The sequence below is a fragment of the Vigna radiata genome, chromosome 3 (genome assembly GCF_000741045.1).
Source record: "Vigna radiata var. radiata cultivar VC1973A chromosome 3, Vradiata_ver6, whole genome shotgun sequence".
NCBI lineage: Eukaryota > Viridiplantae > Streptophyta > Magnoliopsida > Fabales > Fabaceae > Vigna > Vigna radiata.
Window position 1 is genome coordinate 8,241,871 of NC_028353.1, and position 12,403 is coordinate 8,254,273.

The 12,403-nt window shown below is 30.8% G+C and overlaps 1 protein-coding gene across 2 annotated transcripts in view; it reads left to right on the forward strand.

Moving 5' to 3' along the window:
- The first annotated feature begins 481 nt into the window (after positions 1–481).
- Positions 482–12,403, forward strand: part of LOC106757608 (S-adenosylmethionine synthase 1) — a 13,294-nt gene continuing 1,372 nt past the window's right edge. Inside the window, exons 1-2 of one of the 2 annotated variants that reach the window (XM_014640313.2) lie at positions 482–639; positions 1,378–2,387. In XM_014640313.2, the coding sequence (XP_014495799.1) occupies positions 1,386–2,387 (1,002 nt within the window). In that variant the 5' untranslated portion in view covers positions 482–639; positions 1,378–1,385. Of the gene's footprint in view, positions 640–1,377; positions 2,866–12,403 lie in introns of those variants that run through there. The other variant, XM_014640312.2, reaches the window with a different exon arrangement.

The following is a 12,403-nucleotide window of genomic DNA, read 5'->3' on the forward strand; positions in this document are numbered from 1 at the left end:
ACTAATTAAACAAAAAAAAAATACAAATGACAACTAAGAATTCAAATATTATTTATTATATTATTAAAGGATTTCATTATGAAAATTTAAAGAAATTACATTCCAACTATAAAGTGATCTTTACATTTAAATCTATAATTTATTTTCAATAAATATAAATATAAATTATTTAACTACATGTTTTATTGCTATGGAAAAGAGAATAATTTTGCTTACAAGTAGATGCAAAAGTAATGTTTTATTTTATTAAGAGTATTTTAAATTTTACAAACGATCACGGTGGGATCTACCTGTAATGTAACCTATTGTGCTACCGACACTGACACTGACACGTTTTCCGTGGAGGTTGGTGAGTGACCGGTGATACCCGGTTATAGACGCGCTCTCGCTATAGCAAATCACAATCTCACCGACCCCTTTAATTTGGGTCTCAAATCTAACGGCACCACCGCCGGTTCCGGTATCCAGTCATACGAAGGAGGCAGTGATCACTATAAATAGGGAGACAAGGTTCTTTCTCTTACCCTCACAACACTAAACCAGTCACTTGCGCTTTGGTTCTGCACTGTCTGGTGACTCTGGTTTACTTCCACTCACTGAATTTCTTCGTTCAAAGTCCATTCTTTCGTTCTTTTGGAGGTTCGTTCATCACGCTTCTCTTCTCTTATGTTCTCGTACCGTTTTTCTTTCTATAAACCATGTTTTCCTCCACAACTGCAAAATGTTTTCTTCCCAAATTTAATTGCTTTCTGTCTTGTCCTTCACTAGACCCTTACGATTATGGATCTGAATTTTATTTATATTTATTTTCTTTTCTTCTATGCTTTTCACTGTTATCGTTTGATTATGTGAAATGGGATGCTATTTCTGTTGAGTTTTGGTCTTTTGTTGTATAGATCTGATGTTTTCACGTGAATACTCTGTTCTAACTTATTCTTTCTCTTTCTGGATCTAGTTTTTGTGCCTCATGTGATAGTGCTCATTTAATCTTTTCTTTCTTGAACCCTTTAGCGTTGTCTTCATTTAAAATTACTTCGATGAGGGCTGATTTTCCTTCTTTCAGAAATCCAAGATTCCTTCCAAGATGGTGCCCGGGAATCTTTATATACTTTCTTATCGTTTTATCTGCAATTATTTTGTTAGGATCAGCAGTTTTTCTAAAAGTAGATCAAGATGAAGCTATTTTAGTCCAACTTGGCATAAACTTTCAACATTTTCTATCAATTTTCTGTAGGGATGTATGCTTTAATTTACTTTGTTTGGAATATATGATCTAGAATCTCAGCTTCCATTATAGCACCAACAGAAGTTTTTTTTTTTTTTGTTTTTTTATTAAGCGTATCTACATTGTAAAACTAAACGTTGTTTTCTCTGCAGCTTGATAAATGGCAACCGAAACCTTTCTCTTCACATCTGAGTCTGTGAANGAGGGTCACCCCGACAAGCTGTGCGACCAGATCTCTGATGCAGTGCTCGACGCGTGCCTTGCACAGGANCCTGACAGCAAGGTTGCCTGTGAAACATGCTCCAAGACCAACATGGTCATGGTCTTTGGGGAGATCACAACCAAGGCCGAAGTAGACTACGAGAAGATTGTCCGTGACACATGCCGCAGCATTGGATTCATCTCTGATGATGTNGGTCTTGATGCTGACAAATGCAAGGTGTTGGTCAACATCGAGCAGCAGAGCCCTGATATCGCCCAGGGTGTGCACGGCCACTTCACCAAGCGGCCGGAGGAAGTTGGTGCTGGTGACCAGGGTCACATGTTTGGCTATGCCACNGACGAAACCCCTGAATACATGCCGCTCAGCCATGTCCTTGCNACCAAACTCGGTGCTCGCCTAACCGAGGTTAGGAAGAATGGTACCTGCGCTTGGTTGAGGCCAGATGGTAAAACACAAGTAACTGTTGAGTACTACAATGACAACGGTGCCATGGTTCCAGTACGTGTTCACACCGTTCTAATTTCCACCCAACATGATGAGACTGTGAGCAATGACCAAATTGCTGCTGACCTTAAAGAGCATGTTATCAAGCCTGTCATTCCGGAGAAGTACCTTGATGAGAAGACCATCTTCCACCTTAACCCTTCGGGCCGATTTGTGATTGGTGGTCCCCATGGTGATGCTGGTCTCACTGGAAGAAAGATCATCATTGATACCTACGGCGGCTGGGGTGCTCATGGTGGTGGTGCTTTTTCAGGCAAGGACCCCACGAAGGTTGACAGAAGTGGTGCTTATATTGTGAGGCAGGCTGCGAAGAGTGTAGTGGCAAATGGGCTTGCGAGAAGGTGCATTGTCCAAGTGTCTTATGCCATCGGTGTCCCTGAGCCATTGTCAGTGTTTGTTGACACCTATGGAACCGGAAAGATTCCGGACAAGGAGATTCTGGAGATTGTGAAGGAGAATTTCGACTTCAGACCTGGAATGATCACCATTAATTTGGACCTCAAGAGGGGTGGCCACAGGTTCTTGAAAACAGCTGCTTATGGACACTTCGGAAGGGATGACCCTGACTTCACATGGGAAGTTGTCAAGCCACTCAAGTCAGACAAGCCTCAGGCCTAGAAACATGGGAAGTTGCTCAAGAACTTAATCCCTCCCTCCGCAATGCATGTGTTGCTAAGTCTTCATGAATAATTTGCGTGTTTCGTTAATACTAGGTCTAAAGCCATTTCCTTATAGTTTAAAAACTGTTATTTTTTATTTACAATTTATTTTTTTGTTAATTTAATATTACTGTTTTGATGCAATTAAATTTTATGTTAATTTTGTACCTATTGATTGTAATCTAAAAGGGTGAAAAAGCCCTCTCCTACGCATTTTATATTTCACAAAATTGAAAATTCCATCCCTTATAAGATGTCTCTCTAGTTCGTTCTGATTGGTATCTCTTCTCTCTCAGATCTCTGCATTTCTTCTCTAATTAGATATAAGGTTTAATGCTTCACTGTATGTTTTGGTTTTGATTTGTCGGATTTGATTATGGAATTTGATAATGTTGTTCTGAAATTGTAGTAATCAGGGTCCGGATGGTGTTTCAATGATGTCCGTTTGGATGTTTTTCAACCCAAATACGTTATTAGTAGTAACAGATTTTGTAGTCTCCTTTCTTAAAAAGTAATTCCTTTTACCATAAGAAAATGGCGACAAGTTGTATCTTCGGTGGATAATAATAGCATGTTGCACGTTACTACATTTATAGCTTATAGTTTTCAGATCCATCCAGAATATCAGATCTGATCTGACCTTTGCGTTGAAACACGGAAACAGATGGAACTGTATATCTCTGTCCACATAGTGTAAAGTTCAATCCTAGAGTTGTTCTTTAGATTTTCCTTTTTTTTTTTTTTTTTTTTTTGCTTCTCAACTTTTACTCATGGTCCTCTTCTTTACCCATAATATAAAATGAAGATTAAAATTAATGATTTTATTGACCCATGATTTTATTGATTTTCTTCTCTTGATGCAGATAAACGAGGCACACTTAAATGGTGATAGTTTTGAATATGATGAAGTATATCTCAGTCTAAAATGTGGGAAGTGATGAACCACACTTGACTAATTTTGAACTACACAAGACCATGGTTGGGAAGTTCATTGGTGTTGGTTGGTCACCAAACCAGCCACCTTTCAAATAATTAACAACAACATGGGATTATGGTTTTTTCACTTGCATAAATGTGTCCATTAATTAATATCTCTCATCACCCACTTTTCATTCATAGCTTTCTGCTTTGATAAAAACCATTGCTATTATATATTCATTTTCTCCGTATCAGACATCGTCATATTCCTTTTTTAAAGTATCCGACCGAATAAATATGGTTACACTTTAACAAGGTCATTCAACTGTAGGATATATTTATTAGTTTAAATATTTATATATTAATAATATATGTTATAAAATACATGGTATATCAGGTATCTATCTATTAATTATCATATATTAGGTAAGATGCTATTTTAATATTACTGTTTGTTTTGATTATATAAGTCATAGAGTCTATACACTTTATAAATATGCATGACATTTCATTTGCAAATACACATTCTTTTATATTCACTTTCTTTTATTCAAAAATTTAAATTTTTATCGAATTGAATATTGGAGATTATTTTGTAGGTGAATTTTTCTTAGGTTTCAACTCGCATGAACATACATTAGGATTCTTTAATTCATACATTTTGTTACTTCTTCAAAGATCCATACTCTGGATTTCTATAAAAAAACACTAATGTCCATTATGAGGCCGAAAACAGAAGTTTTAAAGACAAATCATTGGTCCCCTTAAGTCCCCCATTGGAGATAAATTATTATTATCCTTATTAGACATCAACTCGTGAACTTATGCTCTGTTACATTACACCCAATAGTCCTATATTGTTTAAGATTCGATGTTAAAAACAATTGAAATACTCATTCCTTCTTCTATCCTCTAAAGCGTCTTTTAAGGACAAAACTGTGATAGGGTTTTAGATTCCAAAGTGAGCAATACTTTGCATACGTGGTGATTAATCCTAACAATGATAGTCAACAAACTTGATATCAGAACATTGACTTCCACTGTGGAACCTTGGTAAAACTCTGCCTGGATCTCACTCTTTCATGGTTACCACCTGAAACCAAGCCCAATAATCACACGAGATTGACTCCAACCTAGTGATAATCCTTCAGAATCAGATGCAAATGTTGATCTCACGGAACAAGCAATGATGCAAGTGCTACAACGAAGAGCTCACACCTAGCACTAAGCGGACCTCCAGGCACTAAGCTAGGAATTGACCGACCTGGAGAACGAGAAGCCTCCTCCGCATTCTCATCCTCAGAGGAAAACTCCTTAATCAGTAGTCTAAACGTGGCACTTATCGACAAGTAAGGAGTCTCCATCATGAAAGCATCGTGACAAGAGTTATACTCTCGTGCATTAAGGAAGCCATTAGGAGGAGGGTCGTGCAATTCCTAGGTATATAGCAGTCTGTCACCCAACGAGAGTCTTGGTGAATCGTAGTCAATCTAATTGACACATATCCCAAGGAGCACGTAGAAAATCAACCTGGTAAAGGACCAAGGAGATTCGTGATTGATCCTGTCACTTAAAACAAGATAATGATGCACAAGGACATCACAACCCCCGTCACGATGGAAAGATGACGGAGTCTCAGAACTCCATTAGACATCTTAATAAAAGGGTAAACCAAGAAGGACACCAAACTAGTGGGGCTAATCAAACTTCCAAGTTTGTGGGACTTATGTACATATTTGTCCAAAGAAATATGGTAAGTAATACAACTCAACAAGATCCATTTATTTTTACTAATCTAAAATATATGTGATTAAATCTCAATAATTTAACTATGCCATAATATTTCCTAATATTATACATTTATAAAATAGATGGTATATTATGTAAAATACCACATTATTATTATTTTACTAATTATCATATGCATGATAACATGTTATTTTAATATAATCTCGATGTCTCTGTAACCTTCTTCTCTAATCGCTTTTTCTTTAACTTCTGTAACCTTCTTCTCCCATTGCTTTTCCTCTAACTTTTGTTCTCCCTGCAACACATTTCAACCGGTTGGTGGTGTTCCTACAAGAAACACTCTGACGCTCAAGTCAACTTTCAATAATAGTGTGTGATAATCTCTCCAAAAATTGATTAAACTTACCTCATGCTTAAACCTGTATATATAGGCCTTACCAGGATCTAGCCCGTTAATCAGTCATTAATGCTTAAACTTGTATTTATAGGCCTTACTAGGGTCTAGTCCGTTAATCAGCCATTAATGCAGTATCTTTTTGTGCTATATAACGTGCAAATTTACCTTAAATGCCAAATATTGTGTAATCTCTGCAAATCTTCCTTAAATGCCAAATATTATGTAATCTCTACAAATCTTCTTTAAGTGTCAAATATTTATGTCTAATATAAGCAGCAAATATAAAACACAATAATTGACCATGAATAATTACTTTACTTGGCCTTCCGCTTCCCCTGATGCCGGTCTTATTCCAATGTCCTCAATCTTCCACCGATCAGTCCTAACTTTATATGTACAACAGGTTATAAGACTAATAAACAATATATATATATATATATATATATATATATATATATATATATATATAAAATATTTTACTAAAGAAATGTACATTTTTTTATACACATTTTCTTTTACTAAAAAAAATCTAAATTCTTACTTACTAACTTAAATGTCGAAAAGAATTTTACCGTTAATTTTTTTCTTATGTTAGAATCCTCAACATAGATTATAACTTTTCAATTCATATATATCTTACTAGTTATTCAAATATTTCACCCCGAATATCAACAAAACATTAGTTAAACTAAATTATTCACGAGACAATATTTTTTTTTATAATTAACATTTTAAACTATTAATTATGCTACCATCACAGTCACTGTACTTCAAAATAATTACTAATATATCACGATTAAATATATGTCACATTAAGAATTCACGGGAATATTATAAAATTTTAAAATAATCAAATTAACTAATTTTTTAAAAGTATCAAGTTCAACTATTTGAAGTACTTAGACCTGTAGAGATTAACTGAAAGTTTAGTTAAACCCTTCACATCGATTACGTTCATTATGAGTCTGCCAAATTTTCTTGTTCTTGAAAATGCAATTAAATGGTATATTGTATGTCATAAAAATGGGGTGTTTTCTGTTTTGTTTTATTTTATTTTTTTTTTTATTTTTTTTATAAAATTGGTTGATATATATTTAACCCTTAAATAAATTGCTTGGATTAGTTTTCAATTAAAAGATAGTTAAATTTGCTGGAAGTCCCATGTCGACTAGATATAAGACCAATTTTATGTATATAAGTGGGTGCAAACCTCATTCTACTAGTCGATTTTGTGGGGTTGAATTAGGTTTAAAGTCTAATTCTAACCTGATATCGGAGTCATCGTTAAAAAGCTCGGATAGTGGAGCCACTATCATACTGCCACATCGATTAGAGATAAGGTCACTGGTCGATTTTGTGGGATTGAGTTAGGCTTAAAATTCACTACTAACAAAAATAATCTATAACTTGTAAGAGAGCATGTTATTTATATTGAATAATTGATGTGGTAAATTAAAGATTTTAGTAATGTTACTTACTAACCAATATTTTAAGCAATATTTTAGTCATTCCTAATATTAATCATAATTTGTGTGTAGGAAATGAGCTTCTTTTTTTCATAATTGAATGCATGAGACAATTTTAAGTAATACAAAACAATAAAGAAAAAATTATTTTCTCGTCACGTTGAATACTTGAAAGTAAAAGAAAAATCGGTGGAAGAGAAGACTTTTCATGTCCAAAAATTATTGTTCACAAGAATTAAGAGTCGTGGGTATATTACTATTCTTAAGAATAATTAAAATTCTTTTGGTTGCGAAAAATATTACATAAGTACTTTTTAAAGATAAAAATTTAGTGGAAAAAAAAAATTCAATGACTTAATAACAAAAACCCGATGTTTATTAGAAAAGTTTATATTTTTTTTTTACCTTCCAAATAATTATTTTTGTTGGAAAATCCAGTAAAAATATTTCTTGAAGCCTTTATTTTCTGAAAAATGTTCTTTTTCCAAAAAAGTAAATCAAACGTAGAATATATAAGCAAAACACACTAATCACTCATAAACCCTATCCAAAAAAGTCTTATAAAACAACACTAAAATAAATCATAAAATTAATATTTAACAACACAATTTTAAGCTTATTAAAGTAAATGGTATAATAAATAATTTGTCACTGTCACAGTTTTGATTGGGGTTACTTTAAAATATTCACATTCCTTCTACTGACTAAAAAATGTAAATTTTGCCGTAGATTTGGAATATGATTGGTCATATTCCACACTCCATTCCTCCACCTTGCAAATAACGTTAATTAAAAAACCACCAACACCAGTCATTGGTTTAACATAGAATTTTGTCATTATGCATTTTGTCCTTTTTTTCTTTTCTCTTCTTAAAAGTTCAATCAACTAAGTTTGATTCATGTCAATTCCCTTCTCATAAATTCACTTATTTCTCACTTCATATACCTATGTTAGAACACCACAACAGTAAAAAATTATATATCATGGTAGAAGTCAATTTTAAATCTAATCAATTTTATAAAACTGGTTTGTAAGATGAAATTTACATCTATATAAATATTATAAATTGATGTTATCTTTAGTTGATGTGAACTAGTTAATACTTTTTCAACGGAAAATTATAAAAAAAAAATTAATTAATATAATATATACACGTCATATACAACTTTATTTTTTTATTCTTGAAGTAAAATGAGTGACGAGCGTAAAGTGATTCTAGTGTTGCTTTATACCCCACTGGTGATAGCATTCCATTCATTTAGTATAAGAAGCTCATATTCCACTTCGTCAATAATACCCATTTTTCTTTTTACTTTATATTATATCACATAAATGTAAGTGTGAGATGACAATTATATATTATTCAAGATTATCTTTTATACTACCAATTTTGATTAATATACTAGTTAAATGAATTTATAATAGAAAGTGTAACTCAAGCCTGCTTAAATTTTATAAAATTAGTTTGATAAAATGAGATTTACATTATATATACTATTTTTAAATTATTAATTTAGTAAACGAAATATTGATATTTATTTTTATTGATAATTAATATTTTTAAAATTTTAAGTATTCATTTTGGAAGACCCTTTTTTTAATTTTCTATTGTAACAATTACTTTTTTTTTATCAAACTCTTAAAAAGCTATAAAGTATTTCTTATATATATAACGAAGATTAAAAAGATAGAAGTGATTATTTTATTAAAAATTATATTCTCAATTATAATATTCTACAAATTTTTCTGATAGTAAACAAGTTAGAAATTAAATAAAAAATCATGTCAAACATAGTCAAAAGAAAGAAAAAGAAAAACTAGAGATACTACATGTGCAGGTTTCCTTAAACCAGTGTAAGTAATACGTGGTATTTTTATACGACGTGACATTTTAAGATTAAAATATTTATTTAATTAAATTTACTTAACAGTTAACTATAAATTATAATTATGTTAATAATTTTTTTAAAGCGTTGTATAATGTAGTAATTCATAAAATTATAGGATAATCATTTTCCAACCATTTATTTAATAAATGGTTATTGTTATAAGGCCATGATTTTTAAAATGAAATAATATTTAAACCAATTGTTCAACATTTTTAATTATATTTTAAAGAGATTTAAAAAAAAAATATCGGTCTATTTTAATAGAGGATTTAAGGAATTGATGTCGTCAAATGACATCGGGTCAATAACTTCTTATATAAGATATTGTCTGTGAAACTGTCTTCCATCACAATTTTGTTAAGAGATGTTTTTGATAAAAAAAATATTTAAATTAATTTATACATCAATTTTTAAGTAATGTAAAATTATGGAGTTTGATACGAAAAAATTAATAAAAATTTTCCATTCAATATTTATAACAAATAACAAAAAATATGTTATTAACTAAAAAAACATTTCTAAATTATTAATATCATCACTTTAATTCAATCATCACAATTTGCAAATTAACATTTTTAATTAACCAAATTCTTAATATAGTTAATCCATTTTTGTTAAGTGTATGACAAGTATTTTCATTCCGCTCCTGCTCCATCGTTGTTAATTAGTGCATTTATTCAATATCAAAGATCTTTCTAAAATCGTAAATTAAAAGATTAAAGCAAAATAGTTAATAAAATATAAATTTTTATATCCTTTTTAAAAAAAAATTAAAAAAAAAAATAGGTGTATTTTTCATCCTCGTAATATTACAACACCAAATATGGAGATTGTACGACAAACATTTCTCAAGAGAAATTATGAGAGAACGAAAAAAAGAAAAAGGGAATGTGGGGGTGTAAAAAAAATATTGTCCTTTACTTTCGTTGGAATTATTTAATTTTCTCATTTTTTTATTAAGTTTAAATTCTTTTTAAAATTATTCAATCAAGCTATCATTGTTTGATTTATGTTATATTTTTATATGTTACGTGCTACTTCATAATATTTTAAATTTTTTAATTTTACTAAAAAAGTTACAAATACTACAAACTAACATTTAATATATATAAAAATGATACTAATTTAAATTTAACAAAACTTAATCAAAATTTAGTTCAAAAAATAAGAAACTAAATTAAATAATTGAAATGAAAATTAAAACCGAATAAAGTTTTAACTTAAATAAAATAATATAATTATTAATTTATAATTTTAACCTTCGCTGCAAATACTATACATATATATATATATAGTAATGGTTTGAGAAAAATTTAAGAAATATCGTAATTACAGAAACTTAACATTATCAAGTAAAAAATGAATATTTTTATATAAATGTAAATTAATTATTAAGATTTCATGTATAAAAAGAAAAGATAATATTCTATCTAAACTCAAATAAAAAAAAAAATCAACTTTTAAGCATAACCAAATTTCAATTATTTATACTGTTTAGTATTCTAAAAATATATTTGTTTAAAGGGTTAAATATGTTTTTTGTCACTTAATTTTTCAGGAAAAATTTAAATTAGTCTCTCTTTAAAACTTTGGTCTAATTTAGTTCTCCAACTTTAACCATGTATGTATTTAGTTTTTTTTAACTGAATTTTGTTAGGTTTATCCAATAAAGTTAACAAAATTTGGTTAAAAAAACTAAATTCATCCATTTCTAAAGTTGGAAGACTAAATTAGATCAAAATTTTAAAAAGAGATTAATTCCAATTTTTAATAAAAATTAAGGGACAAAACATATTTAACCCCTGTTTAAATATAAATATTACTTTTAATAAATATAAATAAAAGTTACTTAACAATACAAATTTATTACATAAAAACAAAAATATTAAATAAAAGCTACATTTTTATCCGTATGAAAAATAGAATAATTTTGAATTAGGTGCAGAAGTAATATTTTATTAAGAGTATTTTGAATTTTACCAAGGACGACGGTGGGATCTACCTACCTGTCCCGTACTGTGCTGCCGACACTGACACGTTTTCGGTTAAGGTTGGTGAGTGACCGGCGGTACCCGGTTAGACGCGCTCACGCTGTGGCAAATCACAATCTCACCGACTCCTTTGATTTGGGTGTCAAATCTAACGGTACACCGCCCGTTCCGGTGTCCAGTCATATGAATGGCATTAATCACTATAAATAACGAGACGATGTTCTTTCTCTTACCCTCACAACACTAAACCAGTCACTTGCTGTTGGGTTCTGGACTGTCTGGTGACTCTGGTTTACTTCCACCACTGAATTTTTTTGTTCAAAACCCATTCTTTCATTCTTTAGAGGTTTGTTCATCACGCTTCTCTTCTCTTTTATTCTCGTACTGTATTTTTTCCTATAAACCTTGTTTTGCGTACCATCAATAATTTATATATGTTCCATTTCCGCAACTGTATGTAATGTAATGTTTTATTCCCAAATTAAATTGCTTCCTGTCTTGTCCTTAACTAAACCCTTACGATTATGGATCTGAATTTTATTTATATTTCTTTTCTTTTCCTCCATGATTTTCACCGTTGTAGTTTGATTATATGAAATAATTATTGAGTTTTGGTCTTTTGTTGCATAGATCTGACGCTTTGGCGAGAATAAGTTGTTCTAACTTATTCTGTTTTTGTCTCTCTATCTGTCCGGGTCTAGTTTTTGTGCCTCATGTGATACTGTTCCTTTAGTTTTTACTTTCTTGAATCCTTTAGCGTTGTCTTCACCTAAAATGACTTCGATGAGGGCTACTTTTGTTTCTTAGCAGTATAATTTCAAAATTGAAACTAATGTTTGAGGTATATGTTGTGCTTTAATGTTCTTGAAAGGACAAAAATTATGTGTAGATATTTTGTACTGTTATTGGAGTTTCACTAATTTACGAAAAAGAGGGTTATATTAAAGGTGAAGGTTGATTACTAAAATGAAATCAATATTCTTGTTGAAGAACAACGCAAGTAAGTGCATCTAAGTTTTCTTCTTTCAGAAATCCAAGATTCGTTCCTACTTGGTTACCGGGAATATTCGTATATACTTTCTTATCGTTTTATCTGCAATTATTTTGTAAGGACCATGAGTTTTTCTAAAAGTAGATCAAGATAAACTATTTTAGCCAACTTGGCATAAACTTTCGAGATTTTCTATCAATTTGTTGTAGGGATCTATGCTTTAATTTATTCTCTTTGGAATATGATCTAGAATCTCAGCTTCCATTATAGCACCAACAGAAGTTTGTTTTTTTGTTTTTTTTATTAAGCGTATCTACATTGTAAAACTAAACGTTGTTTTCTCTGCAGCTTGATAAATGGCAACCGAAACCTTTCTCTTCACATCTGAGT